Source organism: Meleagris gallopavo, chromosome 6 (assembly GCF_905368555.1).
Source record: "Meleagris gallopavo chromosome 6, MGAL_WU_HG_1.1, whole genome shotgun sequence".
NCBI classification, from domain to species: Eukaryota; Metazoa; Chordata; class Aves; order Galliformes; family Phasianidae; genus Meleagris; species Meleagris gallopavo.
The window spans coordinates 23,589,355-23,612,666 of record NC_139409.1 but is presented as its reverse complement, the minus strand read 5'-3'; the positions used below and the strand labels follow the sequence as shown (position 1 = coordinate 23,612,666).

At 37.5% G+C, this 23,312-nt stretch overlaps 1 protein-coding gene across 5 annotated transcripts in view; it reads right to left on the bottom strand.

Moving 5' to 3' along the window:
• The window catches only part of PPP1R9A (protein phosphatase 1 regulatory subunit 9A), a 135,560-nt gene that overhangs the window by 17,326 nt on the left and 94,922 nt on the right, over positions 1-23,312 (bottom strand). For 3 of the 5 annotated variants that reach the window (XM_085227469.1, XM_085227468.1, XM_085227470.1), the window contains exons 7-13: positions 19,172-19,327; positions 13,595-13,648; positions 10,990-11,219; positions 9,616-9,712; positions 9,321-9,492; positions 3,731-3,888; positions 2,861-3,161 (exon numbers count right to left, since the gene is read on the bottom strand). In XM_085227469.1, the coding sequence (XP_085083595.1) occupies positions 2,861-3,161; positions 3,731-3,888; positions 9,321-9,492; positions 9,616-9,712; positions 10,990-11,219; positions 13,595-13,648; positions 19,172-19,327 (1,168 nt within the window). The remainder of the gene's footprint in view (positions 1-2,860; positions 3,162-3,730; positions 3,889-9,320; positions 9,493-9,615; positions 9,713-10,989; positions 11,220-13,594; positions 13,649-19,171; positions 19,328-23,312) is intronic. The other 2 variants (XM_085227471.1, XM_085227472.1) reach the window with 1 other exon arrangement.

The following is a 23,312-nucleotide window of genomic DNA, read 5'->3' as shown; positions in this document are numbered from 1 at the left end:
CAGAGATTTCAATCTACTGGCTTGCATAGGTGCAGGCATGCACTGCTTAGCCCACAGCAGCAGCCATGAACCAGGGCTGCAGGTCCCTGCCCTGGCAGGAGGGACATTTGACCACCCTGGAGAGGAGCATCTTCCCTGCCTCCTTCAGGTTCTTCTAGGAGGCTGAGGGAATTCTGGTTCCTGAGGATCAATCACACAGAAGACATTCAACCCATCACTTTCAGCCTGCCAGACTTGGTGTAAGTAATCTGCAACTGATGGGTGGCAAAGGGGTCCAGATCCAACTCTCTGTCCCATGGTCACAGCACAGCTAAAGCCATCCCTACACCAACTAGGGATGGCCCACAGAGATCACCTCAACTGCCTTGCCAAATGAAGTTGCACAAAGCAAGCAGAACTGAAGAAATGAATCATGCTCCTATACGAAAAAGTCATGCTCAGAAGACAAAGAAGCAAAATTCCTCACCACTTCTCAATGAAATGGAACTCCTACCATTTCAGCTCTTCCCACAGCACTCATGAGAAAAAAAAAACAGTGAACTTGCTAAAGCTCACTTTTGCTAATCAGTGACTAGCCAGTGGACCCATGACCACAAGTATGTGATCTCTTTCTATCTAAAAAACCAACTAACTAAACACAATATTTTAATGTTCTTTTTATATTCTGCAATGTAGGAGTTTGACAGCCCAACGATAATAAAAATAGTATCACTACGACACTTATTGCAGAACAACTCCTTTAGGATATTTCTTTTTCATAGAACTTATTAAATGTAAATTCCTCATATGAAAGCAAATTGCTCTATTTTAGCTTCCGTGTACCCATTAGGATCAGAATACACCCAAAAGCACTGGCTGTTTACGTAACAGTCACAGTGGGGAAAGCATGACACCCTTCCTTATTTAGACACAGATTATTTTTCAAACCTAAGTTGGGAAGGAAAGAGCAACACGGTGGGTGGAATGTAATAACCTATTTCTTAAAATATAAGGTCTAGTCTCCTTCAAATTCTTATCAAGATATTTTTCATACATCGGATGTAAATGCAGGATTTAAGATTTCACTGATAAAGTAATCACATGCCTACGCTGAAATAAGAGTTGAGCAAGTCATGTTCTTATGTCCACATCCTAATTTTTTAGTTGTAAAATTCAGGCTCTGAATTTAACTTTGATTCATTAAAAATTAACAATCAGCAACTATGTAATGAGATCAGGAATATTAGAATTCAGCATATATTATATTGCATTATATATATAAACGTCAGCATATATTAACCTATGTCAAAAAACAACAAAACTTGGTCAATCTGTCTTTTAAGAATTGCTGTGAAAGCGCTGTATGATGATAAAGAAAAAATAGGTTGCAAGTGAATGGCAAGTCTTTCCATTTACAAAGATAAGAGAACAATCTTCAGCAAGTTTTGCTTTATTTTAGTTATTTCCACTTAGCCAAAGTTAGTTCTGAACCTATCCAAACCTATTTCTGCAGCCTTAGAAGCAATTTTATCTAGATTAGCTTAAGTTACAGTTAGAGAACACACCATGCATGGACAAGAATGCTAAAATGCTTTAAATTGCTAATTTTGACTTTGTAAGACATTTGAAATGGAGGGCTCAAAATTCTGTGCAGTACTGCATGTAGGTTGCTCCAAAAGTAATGCCTCCTACTTATTTACATGCAAACTACAAAGACACAAAGAGCACAATAACACTATTTGATAGAGCTAACTGTCAGCTACAAAACAATATTCTTCAATACTTTCAACACCATTAGCTGTGCATTTTCACCAGGGATGAACAAAAGTCAGCCTGCTGCACTCGTAACAATCTGTACCAGTAGAAGAGCCCCACTGTATCTGTCATCACTGCTGAAATGCATCACCCACCACCTCAGTTTGCTCACATCCACTGCTGGGTCTCCATAAACGCTCAGCAAACATCAATGAATGTCAGTGGGTGCCATTTCTTCCACATGGAGAAATTAAATTCCACACTTTTACTTGACATGCACTTCCATGTCAGAAACCGTTTTGTCAGGCTGCCCCTCTGCTGCCTTCTGTTGCATGGCAACAAACTGTAACAGAATATTGGTGGGATGGTTCAATCTCTACTGCCATACCAACATCTGTCTCTGACATCATGGGGCAATATCATAAAACAGGAGGCAGTACTTTTGGAGCAAGCCTCACATTATGAATGCATTGAATAAACAAGAACTTGAAAAATGTACCTGACCTAGGTATGATTGTATCATGTCTTATCAAGTTTACATTTAAATAATCTCTACTAAATAAATAACAATGTGGCCAACCTTTCTAACTAATCACTATTTTTTTTTCCTATAAATACAGACTCCCCAGCCACTGACCTCCTGTTTAACCAAGAATCTGATGGCTCTCAGCAATTAAAAACTACAATCTGTTATTTTTGTTTTATGCTCCTTTTCAACCATCCAAAAAAAAAAAAAAAAAGCATTTAGTAGTGCCAAAATCACATCATAAGTACAATGCATTTATTAATCATCTTTGTAACACAAAAATGGACTGAGGTCCAATAATATGGTATTTTGAAAAAAATATGAGAAGATTTTCTTAAAGGCATCTTCCCCCTATCTTTTTCCATGAGCTCTAAGAAAGAAATAAAAAGAAAGAAAGCACCTCCTGATCTCATTCTAACTTCATCCTTTTCTTATACCATCATACAAGGTCAGCTGTAATTTTCTGATGTCCAGGTAGACAAAAGAAGTTACGAGAAGATGACCTTCAAGTAGTTGCTATCGTTTAACTACACAAAAGTTCATAGAGTAGATGTAACTAAGAAAAAGGATGCACCAATTTATTGTAAAAAATAGTAGTACCTTGATCTTGCAAAACATTCCTGCCAGCTGGGTGATGCAAAGGAGATACTTCAGAGCTGTGCCCAGATTTTGAAGGAGAAGAAAGTGGAGTGTCTCCCCGAGCACACAGGGAAAGGACACCTCCTTTGTGATGCTGTCCTTCTTCTTGGTTTTCAGTTAGGTTGTCAAGGGAGATTGCTGCACTGCTAGCCACTGGGGAGAGGGAGGAAGCACCAGAATCTGATGCTGGTGAGGATGCTCTCATGCATAAGGGCAGTGGTGATTTTGAAATGTGCATGGGACTACTGTAACTGTTTGATGGCTGTTGGCATAAGAGATTATAGAGCAGGTTATACCATTTATAACTGATATGAGCAAGGTTTACTATGAACATGCAATTCTTTTATTCATTATTCACTCTTTTATTTGTAAGAAACACATTAGCAATTCATGTAATAACCTTTTGATGCCACATAGTATTTATTGATATTTGCTTTCAAGCAGAAGTCAGAATCAGATAAAACAATGAGTAAATATCATATCAATTGTGTTAACAATTAAGAAATAAAGAAAAGTAGAATTCAAGTTCTTTTCACCTCCTGCACATATTTAAGGACCCACTCTACATCATAAAGCACACTTATTTCAGAAAGCCCAGCATTCCTGTTAAAAGAAAATGTAAAAAAAAAAAAAAAAGCCAACTAAAACCAACAAAAAACCCAGGTGTGTTCAATCAAAGGAGACAAACTTCTCTCAAGTACAGTCACAGCATACTGGCCACAGAGGAATACATACTGCCTGTACTACAATGCAAGGACAAAGACAGAGAATAAAAAGAGGGGCAACCTAGCATTCCATAGGAAGCCTGAGAGAGGGCAGAGTCCTTCTCACCTTTCGTTCAAGGCTGTCCTCTCCATCAGTTGAACTGATGCTGTCATAGAGCCTTGTCCTAGTTGGCCTCTGCCGCTTGTTCTTCACTGAAAGCTGAGCTCGGGTTTTCAGAGCTTTTGAGTCCAGTCTCTCTGTTTCTGGCACTGCTTCATTGAAATCTGTATGAAAACATGATTTAAAGTTATCTGTAATATATATATACATATATATATAGGAATTAAATACCTTATCCTAAGATATGACCTGCAACTGAGAGCACACAAACTTTGCATGGTTTACTCACACCTGTAATTCTGTATTCAGAATTAATAAAGAGCATGTGCAAAAAAGTGGTTACATGTCTAAACCACTAACAGATCCATATCCAGTAAACGCATTGAGGAGAAGCAACTGCAAAGATTTTTAAATTCAGCAAACGATTGCCATTGTGACATGGGATCACACCAGAATAAAACTGTTGAACACTGCTGTCCTATCCCAGAAGCCAAGTCCACACGGACTTCCTCAGACTTACTAACATGTGTTTGGTCTACAGAGCGCTCCTCCATCACAGTATGAATCCTCATCTCCTTACTTTCCAGCAGACGTTTTCCAGCATCTGGATGAATATCTCAATTTAGACACAGTGGGCCATTTCATTTATTTCCAATCCTGCCCTTTTCGGCCACCTGAAGAGGATATACTGTATGGCTGCTTTCTTCAACATCTGCCCCACTGTTTCCCTTATAACTTCATCAGTTCTGCAGGCTGCTCATCAAATTAAAAAAGAAATAGCCAGAGCTATCCTCAGCCTGCTCTACATTTCATCATAACTGGAATGGCTTACAAATTTAAAGAACCTACCCTGCTCTCTCTCCAGGTGTCCCCCAAAATAACCTTGTACAGTATGTGCAAATTATAAACAAGCAATGTCTGTAGTCAGTAGCAAAGAAAGAGTGATAGAGACAGTATCTAGATAATCAGATAACGATTTGCAATTGGATTGATTTACAGGCAGCCTCTCACAGGATTATGAAACATTCCTTTGTACCTACAGTGAAACTGCTTGTTGGCTCTGCCACATGCTCCATACTAGGAGGGGACAGCAGAGAGGAATCTCACCATATTCTGGATGCTGAGGTCATCTGTTGTTTAAAATTGACAATACAAATAACGTGCCCCAATTGTTTGCTCCAATTCTTCTGCAAGTAAGACCACTTTTTTTATTAGTAACTGGCAATCTCATTTGTTGTTCCCTCCCTCACTGCACTGTCCACAGTAGTGGGCAGCAGTACTTATAGATTCCTCTTTACTGTATTCAGAATTCCTTCAAACTCCTAAAATGCAAGTAAATTTAGATAAACTTAAGTAAAACACCACTGACAGTATCATACATCACGATCTCTAATATTGCAGCTGACTGGTTTCAGCAATTGAGCAGCAAGCAAAGTGTTTTGGCAAAACCATTAGTGAGCTTCTTTTACAGCTTTGCAGAAAGACCCTGAGTGGGCTGAAATAAATTTTCACTGCAACCAACTGCCAGTGGTGTTCAACAGAGTTTATAAGGACATTCAAAATGAAATGAAATTATTCCACCCAGAAGCTCCATGAAAACATTCTGAACTGTAGCTATTCAGAACAGGAATGGAAAGGCCAAGTGTTGTATGTGTACGAGAGAGAAGGAACACTGTTCTATTTGATTAACTAGAAAAACAACTGTACTGTGTGGAGCAGGACACGGGCTGTTAGATCTGTTAATACACTGATCTAATAGCTCAGAAACCCTCTGAGAGATTTGCAACAAGCAATAATTATCCCAACAAAAAATAACAAGACAGTCATCAAAGACTTGTGTGAAGGCTGAGAGATGTACTGTACAATAACACTGCTTAACCCTTACAAAGATCCTGTACTTTCTGAATGAGTGGAGTTTGTCTAGGAGACGCTGAACCCTACCATATATGCTTTAAAAGATCAAAATGAAAAAAAGACTATAATTCATATATAATCAGGAAAAAGTTGGACGCTGTCGCTCTCACACCTATTTGCTGTTGTCTTCATTTGCATAGCTTTCTGCTAGAATAAACAGGCAAATCTGTTTCTTCTGTTCTGAAGAGAAGACAGTTTTACATCTTTACCTTTCATCTACTGCTCCAACATTGTTACGTGATGCACGAAAATTACAGAAATATTTCATATAAAACAATGGAACTATGAAGCAAATTTATCTCCTAGTTTCACAGCCATCCCGTTCAAGAATGCCTTGTAAGCAAAGCAGACTAAACACTTAATCAGTGACTTGCCTCTACACATCAAGTTGACTAATAGCTGCTTTCTTAGCTATCAATCATCTACTGAAATGATACTTGAGTATTTCAGCAAATTTAACATTTTATAGAGCTGCAGTAAGCCAAAACATATTTATGAAAGGTGTTTTCACATTTTAAGCCAGACAAGGAATAGATTTTTTTATGGTTTCAACTTTCTTTTTTGTTTGGCAATCCTCATAGTACAAATCAATTCATCCGTTCGGCTAACTTCCTTGTCTAAGTACTCTATTCCTAATACACTAATTAATCAGAAGATAACCTGACTGACATTTTTGCTTAAAACAAAGAAACAGAGACATCTTAGCCTCACTGAATCCACCAACTTTAGGAAAGCAGAAATCTTCCCCTTGCTTTCCACAGCATCCTGACCCTCACTCTCAGAAGACCTGATTCAACCAGGGGTGCAAACATCTCAGTGACTTCCTACCACCATCAAAACGAAGAGCTCTTGCTTTGCAGCCCATTTCTTCCATTATTTGCATATTGTCACAATTTGAACTGCTTATATTTATTCCTTCAGGTACACACTCCCATACAACTCTTCCTTTTGTTGCTCAGCTAAGGCAAATAATTGACATAGTACTGTGAATGTTGATTCATGTAAGTGGTCACACTGGCTTTATTCAAGCAAAATGCCATCGGGATCTGGGCTGCTCTCTCTAGAGCTGGGCTGCTAGCTCTCAGTGCCACCTCTTGACCTAAGCCTTGCTCCAACATGTTGCAAAGAAACTGCTCGAAAGAATCAGCGAGAGCAGTTTCCTAGGAATCTTCCAGTCTACTGTCGAGCTGGATAAATATCTTACAGGAAAGTTATAACAGGTTCAACATTGCTCATGGAGACACTCTAATTAGACTTTCTTTCGGCAGGCCTTGAACCATTTCACTCCAAGGGCCTTCCCTTTACATTATTTCAATACCACTGTGCAGTGGGAAACAGCTTGCCTGTCCACCCACTGAATTTCCATTATACACACTGATGGATTTAAAAATCTCCTTCTGTGAACTGATGTACCCCTGGGCATCCCAAGACACTCAGCACAGCCAGCAGAGTGCCTTGAAGGGGCATCTGCACAGAGATAAGCAAGTATTGGCAAAGCTGGCATCAATGCTGAACTGTCAACTGATTTCAAACCACAGTGTCCTTCCAGGATATCCACAGTTTGTTTCTCTACTGCAGATATAGCTCATGACCACTACAACTGAATGTTACACTTCATCTGTTTTTCTGCACTCTCAGACCTAATCAAGTATTTGTAAAAGAAACACAACCCTCAGTCTTCTGGTGTTCCAAGGCAAAATAAAGGAAAGACTCTGGGCTGTAATGGTTTAGATTTTCTCTTTGTAGCTTCCACTGGCGATCCTGGAAGCCTGCCACGATGAGGTTATGTTGCAGCCAGAGGAGCCGTGCTGTCTGACGGATGTTGCAGCGGCCAGGCCACCTGCAGGCAGGGGCTGCCATGCTCCTGTTCTCATGACAGACCAGTTACACCCATCGCTTGGTCCAAACATAAATACCACACATAAATATAATCAAGATCTCAGTTCACACTGAAGCAAAAACCCATCCTCAGTATCATTTTAATTATCAGGATATCTGAAATACGTGTTTTTATATAAACTGATTGTTAGGGAAGACATACATGCAAATACATCAATTGAAAAATCTGGGTTGGAAGTACTGACAGAGTTTTAGTGCTTTAAAAGATGTTCTAAGATTTTTTTTAAAGGTAGAAATTTCAAGTTCTATATATATTTAAAAAAAAGGTAATATCAGAATCTCACTTTGCAGTCTTGTTTAAACGGAGCGTTTCACTGAATAATAGAAAGTATGTATTTCAGATGATATTCGTGAATGGATTTCAGCTCCTGAGCCATGGACGTGTTCTGACACTGCTAAAATATGTAAACCTGATTTCTCCAAGGCAGGTAGGTAAAGCACACTTTACTTCCCTTATGCAATCTACTGTAACATTTACTGAGTTTCAGTGCAGAATTATGGACTTCCCTGTCAACCTGTGCGCTTTCCTGAGATCTCAGAGTAATAAACACTTGCTAAAAAGAAACAGGTATGTGGAGATCTGTGGAAACGAGTTCCACAAGTTCTGTCTATCACACATATACTGTTTCAGAAGGACAAACCCTTTTTATGCACATATGTTAAGATATGACTTATATTGATTTGTTTGCAGAGCAATATTCAGTTTGTATCCATACATGCAATAGCTGCTAGAATAGTAACCCTAATAAAACATCTTTGTGATTGCTAGAAATCAATTTAATTGGAAATGCAATGCATTTTTCTTCACCAGTGGAATAAATAATATTATAGTTTATTTAAAATGAATATATTGCTAGGAATGAACCCTGGTGCTGATTTCACAGACTGTCAATAAATATACAGTAAGTATTGTTCCTGCACCAAACAATTTTCATCCCAAAGCTGTGCATCTAAACTTGGATTCAATTTTGCATATACTTCAAGGGTGAGGAACCGCTCACAGTTACTGAAAACACTAACTAAAGGAATGGATATTATCTGTATATTTTCACTAACACGGTCTTTAAAAAAAATGGCAGTTACCTTTCTATGCAAAACAAGTAAAGCTTACAGTTACCCTGTTGACAGCATCTTAGTGTTATCATGAATTGTTTTGGCTCTTTGGTAATGTAGAACCAAGTCTTACAGGCCCTTATGTTTTAAATCAGTATGTGCTATAGAAGACTATTATTTTAATGAATGTACTAGTAAAGAATTTGCATTCTGCTCACAAAGGGCTCCCTCCTGAGGAATCATGAGCTCCACCTACATGATTGCTTTTGATGTCAGTACCAAGGTAGGATCAGAAACATGCAGAGCTCCATTCAAAATTCAAGATTCAACTGTTTTTTCTCATTCTGGTAACTTTGTTTTTGTTCAATCTTTGGTTCTTGGATAATTAAGAACAAAGTTAAGAACACAAGAAAGCACAATTTTCTTCTACCTTATTAGAATAACAGAAGCGTGGAATTAATCCTGAATGCTGGTGGACTGTCACTGAAAATTCATTTAAGCTTTAAGTAATCAGTAACCATCTTTGCTTTGTTAGCACAGACTAGTCACTTCTATTTCTTAAAGAACTTACAATGTATAGTTTTCCTGGGTCTTTATGTTTATAATTATTATTTGTGAACTTTGGGAAAATAACAACATCCCTGTTGTTACTGTTTCCTTTAGATCCTAAATAACAACGATATTTTTTAGCCACACATTAACAGGAGTTACAGGGTTGGTTCACACAAACCTTGACTTAAGCCATCCAGACAGGACACTTGCTTAGTATCTAGATTTTCCACTGGATCTCCTCTAGAAACTTCTCCAAAAGATGTCTGCCTTTCAAATATGTTATTGTTATTGTTAACCTGGCTCCCATTTTGCTTCAGTAGCCTGAAAACTTCTGCTTCCAAGTCTCGTATCTGAAATAAATAAAACCCATTTTTACCTTTAGCACACATACACATCTATGTTGGTTGCTTTTTCCCCCAGATTATCAGACAGAATTATCTCATTCACCAAAGATAAGAGTAAATACTACTCACACGAGACTGTAAGCCTTGAACCTCTGCAAGATGTGCTTTCTCCAAATCTTCTATTTTCTTTCGTTCAGCCTCCTGGCGTTTGAGGAAGTCAAGTTCTCTTAGGGGAAAAAAAAAAAAAAAGTGCATTTGCTGTCATCAAAACAATCAGATTCGAACAGAAAACACTGTGGTATACTGTATGTTAGGCTATGCATCTGGAAATTCTGTCCATAACAAATGTTTTGTTCCTAGCCTACAAATGAGTATGAAACTACATAATTACCTAGCAGTCTATATGAACATGCTAGCTGAAAACACAAAAATGAGACAAAGTAAAAATCTGAGTTCTGCTGCAGGAAATAGGAAAGACTCTGTTTTATGAGAATATGACTGATCTCTTTTGCTTATAGGAAATCCACGAGTTTCCAGGTGCAAATTTAATTTTCTAATAGGTTTTCAGGAAATCTGTTAGATGTTTTTTAGGAGTCTGAGATATTTTTAAAACAATAGACTAAATCTTTTACTACTACAAAGTAGTATAGGAACAGAAAAGCCATGCAAACTCATTCTAGCTATTTTCCCTATTTTTTTCACTTTGAAAATCTAATATACTTATTATAGAAAGCGAACAAGATGCCAATTAGCTACGGAGCAGTCATGAAATTCCAAGCTAGGTAACAACATACTGACTATCTAAAATGCTTTTTAATGGGAAACAACATTCCCTTTGGCGCTCCCAGCTCTTGCTTAACATTGGTGCACATTTTTGAGTATTCTTTTTTAACTGACTACATGTCAGCATTAATTAAAAAAATGCTGCAGAAGAAGAAAGTTTTGAGAAAGGTAGCTATGGAGAGTGCTATTCTTGCTAGCTATCAGGAGGAGGGACCATATGAAACAGAGGGCCAGGTAATCATCACTTAGCTCAACAGCTCAAACATTCCTGGCATCTACAAGAAGAAGAAAAATAGAATATGAAAGAAAACAAAACAATTTTCTTTTGGATGTTACATTAGTATACAGCAGGAGGGAATTCAACTGACGTCACTATAAATTGCCGCAAACATTTCAAATCAAATGTTTTACTAGGATTACTCGTGGTTGTGTGCAACCTCATTTAGTTATCTAGTAATCCTGAAGCATTTCAATGCAGAATAAGGCAGATTAAATCTTTGTTTAGTTATAATAAATAGTTTAGCATTACTAAACTATTACTTAAATAATACTACCATTTTTTCTTCAACAAAGAACTTGTGGTTTTCATGATAAAAAAAAATGATTAATATTGTTTAACTCACAGTTGTTTAATAGAGGGTTTCATATTTCAAAATTTATCTTACACGTGTTTCCTATCTGGCCACTTATTCATTTCCTAAACACGGTGTAGCTGCTTACTTTTGCTGAAAATCCTTGATTAACTTCTTTGCCTTGTTATATTTCTTCTCCAGAGCTTGATACTGGCTTTGTGTCTCCTTGAGGTGCTCGTTCACGGTATGACACAGGGTCTGGGCCTCAATCCAGTAACTCTCTAATTTCATCATCCTCTCCTTATTCTCCTCAATGTTCTGCTGCAGTTGGGTCTTCTCTAGTTCCCACCTCACCTTCTCATTCTCAGCAGCCTGTAGCTGAACAGAACAGTGGAGAGGCCAGTCAGTAGGGGGGTGCAAAGTGCAGCCTAATAGCTCAGTTTGAGTTCAGCCAACGTGAATAGCAAAAATCACGGAGTAACTACAGAAGTAGTGAGCCAGCAGAGAAAAGAGCATCCCAGGACAAATACATTTGCTAATACATACATTATTTTTCTACATAAAATGAAGCAGAACCTTTGTTTTTTACTACAATGCAGTCCCATTGTTTCTCTGAGCTTATGAACACATTTAAAAATGTCAATAGCGGAGTGTTTCTGTAAACTGCAGGGTTAATCCACCAGCATTGGTTACACACTTTGCTCTGTATACCTGGCTCAGGCGTTAGAGAGCTTTCATACACTTCCATAAGATGAGAAATTCCTTCTTTGAGAGGAATCTGCTTTCCAGATACTATATTCGATTTAAGAACAATGAGAATACAAACAGGAAAAATGCCAATTGTGACTAATTTAACCGTTTTTCCTTCAAATTAGTAACTGTATTGAATTCTTATAATTTTTCATGCTTTTTTTAATGTCATAATCTTGCTTAATCTAGAAAACCTAGAAAGAAAAGAAGCTGGGTGTAGAATAGAACATTTAACATCAGGTCATAACCTAGGATTATTTCTCATTTAAGCAAGAATAGAGTTTTACATATGACACTGTAACTATGCCAGAATTATTACAAGAACAAAGAGAATCTGTTATACTATTCTTGCTTTCTTTAAAATTGCTTACTGAGTTGTAAGGGGCTAATACTAAAAGCAAAAATATGTCCTTGCTGTTGTAGATTTCTGCCCCTAAAGGTGCTAATTCTGCCAAACATCAGTGCTGCTTAGCTTTCTGATCACTGCTGTTTCTATGCCCAGTTTGGCAGCAGTAAAGCCCAGTTTTTCCAAGTGACCTCAAAGCAGATGAATTTCACTGCTTAATTTATAACAACACTTAGCTCCCCTGTTATTTTTGTTGTTGTTGTTAGCTTTGGTTATTTTTAGATTTCTATTTAATAATAGATTTCTTGCTATTTGCAAGTTTCAATGTTTGGCACGGAATGAAGGTAACATTCAAGGTAGGATATTTTAGCTGCTAGAATTTATGGAAGGAAAGCACATTTTACACAAACCTGTTTGCTTATCAAGATTATTTTATTTGCTCTAGGCAGCTATGCTAGCACCATGGATGATGCACGCAAAACAAGAATAGGCTGTTTGCAGTTTTAGTAGCAATATAACCGAAGTAGCCATAATTTCTTCGGTGCTATTCAAAAGACCATGTAACGAAGTACAACACAAGAAGATACATTAACCCTAATCTTGCAAATGGATCTGCACAGATGAATGCTTACACCTATGCTATGAAGTCAACAGGGCTTGGCACAATCCCAAGGGATTGACCATGCAGCTCCGACTGCTGCATTGGAATTGGAAAGCAGAAAAGATTTCTGACTTTTTGAACTGAAATAGTATAACAGAAATTGTCAAGACAGAAAATAACTGCATTCAGAACTTGATTTTAACAGTACTTTATGCAAATTTGATAAACACAACACAAAATATGTGGTAAGTGCAAATGGTTGCTAGAAAGAAATAATCATCAAAAATATTTGTCTGAAGTACAATTTTTTCTTTGTCTTCCTTTGATTTTCTTTATAATGTGCTCAATCTCAAAATGAAGAATGTCATTATAAAACCTCTTATTACTCAACAACAGAATTGTCAGTTGATTTCCCATAAAGCTTATCCTAGTACAAAAAATACAATTTCTTTTTACTGCAATTGCAAATTCAATCTAATAACTAGCAACCAATTGCGAGATGTTTCCCATTAAGCTGGTAAACATTTTCCTTTCTAGAGCATCTTTTAAAGAGAAATGCAACAGTAAGAAAGTGTTCTTTTTCTTCTGTATATAAAAAGTATTTTCTATTAAACATGTTTAAATAAATTAATTTTTTTCTAAACATAAAGAAAAGAAATTAACATAAACAGGACATCTTATTATCACTAATAAACAATAAACCTAGTAACTAAGTCTTGAATATTCAATCCAAATGCAATTTAAAAACCTGAGAAAATGTACTAGAATTGTAAAACTGGGAATCTGCCATTTAGTCATTATGATACCTCTTAAAATGTATGTTTAATTGAAGCTGCATAAGTTGGCAGTTTCTCTTAATAGCAGCACTTAGATTTTACTTGAAACTTTGAACAGAGAACATACACTAAGACAAGATTTAGCTGAGCCACCGTGTTTCTTGATCAGCCTTTAATAAGGACGTTGATTTCTCCACCCACATAAAGATACATGTCTTCAGATCTGATTTTGCATGAGCAAAAAAAAATCAGCGTGTATTATCTGCATATTGATTCTTACCTTCGTCTTCAGCTTCTGAATTTCAGCTTCTGTAACTGCATGTTTGATTTGCAACTAAAATTGAAAATATAAAATAAACAAGTGAAGTCACAGAGTACTCCAATATTTTTAAAGCCTGTGCTGCAAGTTGAATACCTTATTACACAGCAGAAGGCCTTGAAGAGTGCTGCAGTGCAGTAGATTGTAAATTAAAACGTCTAGCTTGCAAAATGACTCAGCCTTGCAATCTAATTAAAGATAGGATGCCATCTAACCACTCATAATTTCAAATCAGAACATCCAATCTGTTTAGCAAAACCAAATGTCTTCTGCTTAAAAGAAAAAAAAAAGAAAGAAAGAAAGAAAAAAGATGCTATCCTGCTGGGCTTTGCTTTGCTCTCCTCTGATGTGAATGTGAAATATGTCCCAGTGCTGTCAGCGAGTCCCACGACACTGATTAAAGCAGGCATGTTACAAAAGAGCAAATACAGAAATAAGTGATTTAACAACTCAGGGAGTCAGGAATCTTCCCTTTAGGGGAAGATTCTACATGTTTACTACATGAAAGAAAAAAAGGTAAACTGATGCTATCCTTCTCCATCATTAACCTGAATTATTCTGCTCAAGCTAGCTAATCTCAAGTGAGAGCAGTAACACTGGGAAACCGTAAAAAACAGGAAGCAGCATACGAGCACAGAAAATGACTGCAAGGAGATTAACAGCCCAGGCATTGTGTTAAAGGTTGAGTTTACATCACCAGGCACTGTGCCACAATAACAGCGGATCAGTGCAGGGTAAGGGTAGGTGCTGAGGACCCGGCTCCCACCTGCATGCTTTCAGGGACTTGTTTTGGACTAGTCCACATCAGTCTGATCTGGCAGAGTGAATCCACATTCGCTCTTTCGAATCCATTAGGCAACATCCTGAAGTACCTTTGAGTTTGGTTTCACCCCGAAGAATTACTATTCACCTGCTCCAAGAACAGTCTGAAGTACGAATCAAACAGCTTCAAAATCCCAATCCAAATGAAATGATGATGCACACGCACCTGATACTAGGCTGCACTGGCATCCCTGCTGCTTTACTGCTTAAGGCAGTCAGCATGGTCAAACTCTGACAGGCCCCGAACCTTACAATGTAAAGCACTGAACTAGTGACTCATGTGTGCTGGGCAAGCTGAATTACAGCTTGAGCAAACTCTGCAGGGAAGACAGCCTTAGTTCATTATTTATGAGTACGAGGAATAGTTATGGAAAAGTATGTTCTACATAGTGGTTACAAGACTGAAGGAAGCCTTTGGGAATGGTTTATGTTGAGCTAATAGAGTGCATGAGGGACTTGTGCTGAATCAGAAATTATCACCTCAGGTGAAGCTATGGTTACATTCTTGAAGGGCAGACTGCTAGTAAAAAAAAACATACAGACAATTCAAAAGGCAAGTTATTTTGGAGAAGAGGAATAATTTTCAAGATAGCAGGAGTTATCTCAGAGCCAATCGGTGCAAGCATTCTTGAGAAAGGCTTAGTTGCCTTGGAAATCCCACTTTCATGGGACCTCTTGAACCCATTTCTTGTGGCAGCACAGGAAATGCAGTCAGACACAGTTTGGCTTGCAAATTGGCCCTAACTTGTCTAGTGAATAAGCCTTGTCTCTGCTGGAGGACCATAACCAAACAGATGCCAGGAGGGATAAAGGATGCAGTGATGCAATCGGTTCCACCTGAGGAACAGTTTAGGAATCTTCCATGTTTCCACTAGTCTTGGTTACTGCCTCCAGAGGAGACCGTAAGCACTTCCAGTCCCCAGTTTCCCCAAATTCACCTTTTGACTTTGCACTAGAAAGGATTATGGACGTTCTAGTCCTCAGCAAGTGCCAATACAAGACCTCATTTCCAACTAAAGCGCTGACTGACGGCAGCAGCTTGCACAAACTCGGACATGTGGAGGCCCACCAAGCACACTGGTGGAGCACACATGGCTCCAGACTCCAAGAGCCCCAGGCAGGCAACTAACCCAGAGATCTCACAGGGTCCCTGACCAAGTGTTACTGGAGGGCAGGACAAACATGCGCCAACATAGCTGAAGCAGGGAATACAGAAGTCCTGCAGCTGGCTTTGGTCACAAGAAGCTGCTAGTGCTGGTGGTCTACCTGATGGGTTATAAACCCCATGTAATTTTTTGGAATTTAATCATAAATAGTTCAGGACACTTTAAAGAGATATTTTAGTTAGTATTTGCAAGAGGTTGCATTTTTGAGCTCAGTAGAGCCAACCTCTGATCTGCAGCTTTCAGAGAGATCAATAGCTATTCTTTTTCTAAATAGTTTCTCTTAGCAGTGAAAGACAAAGAGGAAAAATTAAGAGAGAATAATCTCAAAACCTTATCATGTTTAATAAATGCCCAGACCTTTGCTTAGGTTATCACTTAGGTCACTGAATCTCACAACCAAACCCTCATTGTTTTGGGGTGAGGTGAACTCAAGGATAGATGAGTTAGACTTTGCCCTTTGTAGAGATAATAATGAAATCAAAAGGCCAAGACTCAGAACCTCAGGCTACCTGCTTGCAATCCATTGCCATTTCTTCTAAAAATCCCACAAACCAGTAAGCAGCATTTTATCAGCTTATAGCATACACAGAAACCCCAAATTGTTGCATAAATGACAATCTGCTCAGGTACAGATGGTTTTAATGGTTATTTTTACACTCTCTGTTATTAATTTTTTTTTTTTTAAAGACTACTGAGCACTTAGTCAGATCACTAAATCAGTGCATGGTACAGCAGACCCCACTGAGGCAGAAGAAAAAAGACACTTTCCTGTCAGGAATTTCAGGGCAAATACCAAGAAAAATACAGAGCATCTACAAAACACACAGACAAATGTGTAAGCTGGACATCTACCTTTTTTCTTTTTTTTTTTTTTAAATTTAACAGAACTAATTATGCTTGCAGAATAGATGCGAAATAGTAACACATGCAGGGGTTAGACTGAACAATGGGCAAAGCAAATGATTTGACAAGCAAATCTGGACTCTGCAGATTTTCTAATAGGAAAAAAGAAATATATTATTCCATGTCCTATATAATGCCAGACAAGTTCTTGGCAGATACTACTTCATATTTCTGTTTTCTAAGTCAACATAAAGCTGTGAAGGCTTCATTTTAACAAGAGATATTTTGAATAATTTTTGGCAAGTTTCATTTTCAAGGATGTTGTGAAACACATATTCTTCAAAACAATACAATTAAAATATTTATATGTATTATGAGAAAATAGCTTGGATTCATCTAAGACTGCAAAAGGTGGAATGTCATGAAAAGCTAGTATATGTTAAATTGCTGGAAATGCAGTGAGAAAGAAACTACCCAATTAAATCCAATAAGATCAATGATTTTTTTATATCATTATATGTTTTTACATATAATATCATTTGTTTTTCATAGATTTCGTTATGATGTGAAATACAGTTTCTAATTCTTACATAAGATGTTCCTTTTCTTTATAGATCTTGTCTCTCTTCAATTATCACAGCTAAAAAAAAAAGCTTCTAGCTCTTTCTCTCAAAGAAGACGAGGAAAATTGGTTTCTTTTTTTTCTGTTTTAAAGCCAGGAAAACAAGATATGCTGAATTTCAGTGATTCACCCAGGAATGCCCAGCTCTATTCTGACTTCCATTCCAAGAGCAAAGCATTTCAAGTAAGAGTGCTCTCAAAGTATTTGAGCACATTTTTCTTTGCAAAGAATAAATTCAACTAATTAGGTCAAACTATTATGTTTAAAGATTAGGTCCAACCTACTTGTTTAATACTTTCATTAATCTCCACAGTAGGAAGAAGAAAGAACAGTTATTCTTTAAATACAATTCCAGAAAACACTGCGTGGGCTTGTGCAGGGTGATAGCGAACAAGTCCTCTAGTGTTGAAGGAATTCAGGGCAAATACCAAGAAAAATACATGCACTCACCCTACCAGAACCTCTACAAAATACAGCTGTGTGCTGTTAAATACAACCAGTGGAACAAAAGTGGCATGCTCCTAACAGCAATAACTGCGTGGGCTACTGAAAAAGAGCCCACTCTTCCACAGGAGCATTTCACGTTTTCTTGTTGGGTTCTTATCTGCTTTTAACCTGGAGGATTCCAGAGACCCTTAGTCTGATCTTCCCTACATCAACATTTTAAGGCCATTCAATCTTACAGATGTACAGTTAGCTGAAAATCAGTTTGGATATGCTAAAATACATCAATAGCCCAAGTTGATTAAAATTACATTCAGGCATAGTGATACAGGTAATTTATTGAAAGGTCCATGTCCTATTTATACTACACCTGTGCTTTGCCTAGGCACAGCTTATTGCACTGGCACAGTCAGAATGGCAGCACCCTCCCAACGCATTGAGAAAGTATATAAACATTATGCATGATCCATGGTATTAGAAAATGAACTCAGCTTTCTAATTAATGCAACAGTCAGGACCTTGAAATATGGAGTGAGAAGTTCATCAGTTAAGTAAACCAAAAAACTTTCAGGAAACAATAATGTATTTATTATTGTAGGCATCCAGAGGCTGAAGACTGTACCGCCAAAAAAGTGAAAGACAGTTTCATTAGTGACTGGTAACTTTTTATATATTGCTTGCTCTGGAGAATGGTAAGAATATACATTGCACCCATCTGGAAAATAAAACACCTGATTTGAGTGGAACAAAGGGAAAAACAGGAGACAGGTGAAGAAAGACAGACACTGAGTCCCTCTTTTAAAACTTGTCTGGGCCCAGAGGCTCAAATCTCCGATGTTTTGGCTACTTTCAGCTCTTTGGTTTGCATTTAGAAACAAACATGTTCTTTACTGTCCAAGTCCATTGCTCCGGACATAGAAAAATCCACCTGTTTCATGTCTTGTACGACAGCTCAGGAAAGTTCAGGAATAAATCACATCAAAAGCCTAATCAAAAATACAGGACTGTTTCTCTGTTCCTTGGTATGGTATACAACCTCAGTGACTGCAATAAGCATCACTGATCTAAGTTTTGTTAGTACCAGTGGATGCTGAATAAACTCCATAGCTCTTTTGTTTTACCAAATAGAAGTTTTGTAAAACACCAGCTCAAAACAGGCTTGCTTCCCCAGTGTTTATTTTAAACACACAGCAAAACATATCAATGCAGTATACTGATGAATGCTGTGTAATGCTACAGAAACTGGAAACAATCCAATTTTCACTGAAATTTAGCATTTGTTTTGCTTTTCATGATCACTTTTGACTGGGTTGAAAAAAAAAAAGCAAAGCTACCTGCTAGTAATTAATTAACTATTAATGCAAACTAAGTGCTGAGGCAGAATAACTTTTTTGCTAAAAAATCAAGTTATGAATTATCCTTCATCAGTGTAACAGTCACTTGAAAGTTGCTGTCAAAGTAACTCTGAAGAGTTCCACTGCTTTAAGCAGAATGTTTTCAGCTGTTTAAAAGTATCCACGCTACAAACACTTAGCAATCAATTCTAGTATTCAAGAGAATTGACGAACACTGAGCAATTTGATTACTAAAAATCTAACTCCAGTAACATATTTTTGAAATGTTTTCTGCTTTCTAACTTACCTCTTTGAACTTGTGAGCAAGCTTGCTGGTGTCCACGTCACTCGGGGAGAACATGTCATCATTTTCAGGAAGATCAAACACTTCAATAGCCATGTCACCTCCCGGAAGGACCGGTCCCATGTCATCATCTTCTTCATCTGTAGCATATTCCCCTGTCTTAATTTTATAGCATTTAAAAAATTCCAGTTATCCTCTTATTAGGCATAGACTGTTCAAAGTGCAGTTAAGCTAGTGGGCAAATACAGCATGTTGCACAAACATATAAAAGATCCTATTTTTGTTTTGCTATAATCTAAGAAGATAAAATCTAACTCCACAACAGTACTTCAGATCATTAAGACATGGAACAAAAGATTGTCTGAGGCACTACAGGTTTCTAGGGGTCGGCATTACTGACTACACAGCTGAGTGGTTTTCATTCTTCTACAGACAGTTTTCCTTTCCACAGGAAGAACTCTCCCAGTTTATCTCAGTATTAACAAGAAAACTCTTTCAAAAAGAAACGTAAGCTGAATAGGTGGACAGGATATTGATCGGCCTTTTTAAAGTCATGTGGAGGTGATATTCCATACTGAATTTGAAAATTCATTGCTTAGTTCTCTATATACTAATTAATGACAGAAAAGTCCCACCTCCACAAAAAGCCTACAGTGGGAAAAAGAAACCAAGTATCAGAGATACTTTAGGAACAAATTAGAGCTTACTGAATGTTCACTCTGCATAGGGAGCTGGTTTGGAAAGTTTTAAAAACATGGGTGTTTCTTGGGCTGGTAACCTATGAGACATGAATCATTTGCTGACAAAATATAATTCTAACAAACCTAAAAGCCACAACCAGTATCTCAAAATTAGACAAAACCAATATTATTCAAAAGAAAAAGCTGGCAATATTAAAACTGTTCACACATACACCTGTGCTCTTCTCCCAATGCCAAAGGTGGCTGGATACCTCTCTGCTTCAGCAGTGCTCCCTCTGTGAGTCACAGTATATTGTACACAAATCACAATTAGTGTGCAAACGTATCAGAAAGCAAACACTTCCTTCAGGACCACTTCTAGATTTATAAAGCATGGGAACAGATAAACACACAGGAAAAAAAAAAAAGGAGGGAGAAGGGATTAATTCCTTCTCAAATACAGTAATGCTTATAACACAAAATTTTGATTGTACTATACAAGTTCCTGATGTGAAGGAACATTATCCTTTTATCACAACTCTATTCCTAGTAGTGCTCAAATTATTCTAGTGTATCTTTTCTCAAAAGAACTGTTCAAAGCAAGGGTGAGAACTCAGATGTCCAAACAACAGTTCAAATCTCAACCTCCTACCTTAATTTAGCTTCTCAGCTGTCATTTAGGCTTATATAAATCTAACTCAGAATTTGTTCACAGAAGCACACTAAGTGTAGATTCACAAGTCTACATGCACACATGGACAGAATTGATTTATGCATGCAGCCACAACAGACTGACACATTTGCATTATAAACATCACGATTTCTTGGATAAATAGCATATGAAAAAATCAATATTCTTTTCTTTTTTATTTAAACTGCTAAAGTTTTAAAAAGCAAATCAACTTGTAACACATGGAAAATACAAAATGATTTGGTGAAGTTTTCTGATGTTAAAAGAACTACCATAAAGAAGGCAAGGCATCATGTATGACCCAGCCATACTTTAAACATTTAATGTGAGCAATTTCTTAGGAGAGCTCTCTCTGTCTCTATACAAAAATAGCTACGTAGTCTGCAATCAAATATACACTAGTCGTTTACTTTACACATTTTATATGTACTAAAAATCTTACTAGTCTTCAACAGAAAAATGAGCAGATGTTTTTGCTTCTTTTCCCCTTATTTAAGGCCAAGCACAATTCATCTCACTCTGGAGTTTTCAGGCATGTTAGCACTACAGCTAAATGGTACTTGAAACCAAGTTTATCATTCTTTGTAAATCTCACACACACATCTCCAGTTATGCTTATGATAACTGTTGTTTTCACTTAATCCTCCATTGCTATGTGCATTTACTGTCTAAACAGAAAATTATACTGCTCTTTCCATGAACATCCAACAGAACCTTCACACACTACCAGACAGGCAAGAAGCAGAACTCCAAAATCTCAATGGCATTCCCATTCAGTGAATTACCGTGGGAACAAAACATTAGCACAGTTCACGTACTGTCAAATTCACAGTCATTATCCCTAAAAAATCTATAAGGTGATACAGAGTTATCATTTCTATGTGGGAAGGGAAGGGAAGGGAAGGGAAGGGAAGGGAAGGGAAGGGAAGGGAAGGGAAGGGAAGGGAAGGGAAGGGAAGGGAAGGGAAGGGAAGGGAAGGGAAGGGAAGGGAAGGGAAGGGAAGGGAAGGGAAGGGAAGGGAAGGGAAGGGAAGGAACAAGCCACATCTTGACTGGTCCAACTGATGACTCCAAAGATTTAAATAATTAAAAAAAAAAAAAGCAACCAAGTTATATTGGGGAAAATTTCAAGAGCTCTACTGGCCTCAGGAGACATAGTGTTTGAAGTGGGACATCAGGCAGATTAGAATAAACATAAAGGAAAACCCTGCTGTGAACTGTTTGACCGAGCATCAGCAGACAAGGTTATTTTTGCTTCAGTTAATAAAAAAAATTGTCATCAAAGCAAAACACTGCAGTTTGCTGTAGTAAACAAGGCAGTGGGATAATACAGAAACATTAGATGGCACAGAAATAAATGGGGCTTTTGCTTGTCTTCAAAAGACAATGTCCCCATCTTATAATCACACAAAGCACAAATAACAGGTTCAAAAGAACCGACGTATGCTTTAAAGAAACAGATGTTGTAAACTGCATAATACATACTTTCCCTGGATGAATTCTCTCTGCTTTTACATCACGTGAACCTACCAAAAGTAGGTGGTAAAAGTAGTATGCTCAGACCTTGTGCCAGTAAATTAGAACAAGGAATTTAGTGTTTTACAAGAAGCAGCTAGACGCAGACAAAGGTCACCTAATTCCAAAATAACAAAGCTCTTTAAAGAAACAGCTGTTATTGTAACTGCTTGAGGCTCTGAGCAATTCATTTTGTTTTCCTAGTTGACAACAATATTTTTTGTACAATAGCCAATGAAAACTTACATGCTCCTGAAGCAAAATCTCAGTCTCTTCAGTCTTTACAGGTGAGCAGAATTCATTCATGCAAAACAGGTGAGCAAAAGCCTATTTATCATCTTAGTAGTACACAGACCTCAAGGTTTCCCCAGCCAGAGGAATAGCTTCTGCTACTAGCTGTTTAATTTTGCTATACATTATCACAGCAAGCAGCATGAAATTATCTTTATAAACATGAACTGCAATTTCTCCTTTTAGAAGGGAGAAGGCAGTACTCACTTTGTTTAACTGCACTGTAAATTTTTGAAACAGGCAGAATCCTCACCAGCACAAAGAAGCAGTGGCAGCACCAGCCAAGAAAATGCAGACAGACCTTTCCCAATCACCGTAACAAAGGGTACATCAAACTAAATCTTTTGTTTGTGCTGAAACTCTCCCACCATCAGAGAATACCACTTGAACTATAAAAATAACTCAAATCCACCTCTTCATTTGATTTTTTTGTAGTTTAAACTCAATTCTTTGAAAGGAGCAAAGAAAAAGCATTCTATAGTATCAACCATTGCTTTTATAGAACTAATGCATATTAATGATGTCAGAAAAACTGTACACCCTGAAAGATCTTGTCTTACCAATGTATTCTTTGCATTTTAGACACTGAAGCTCTGTTTTTGTGTCTCATGATTGTCTTCAATGTTCCTACTGTTGCTCTTCTCTTAGAATGTCTTGTCTTGATAAATAAGAATTAAAAATGAAAAAAACACTCAAACAACTATCTATGCTACTAAAAGACATGAAGGCTTCACTTGCATACAACCACTTGACTTGGACAAAAAGAGAAGAGAATTTTGCACCACATTAATAATCTCACATCCTGTGTTAACATATGCAGCTTTCAGGGGAGTGGGTCTTCGGCTTGAACTGCTCTAGGACTCAGACCGCTGATTTCCTGCTCAGGAAACCTGATAAGACATTGCTGTCTTTGTGGTAAAGTAGGCTTAGAATTTGACAGCCTCAGTGGAGGGTTGAATAATGATAA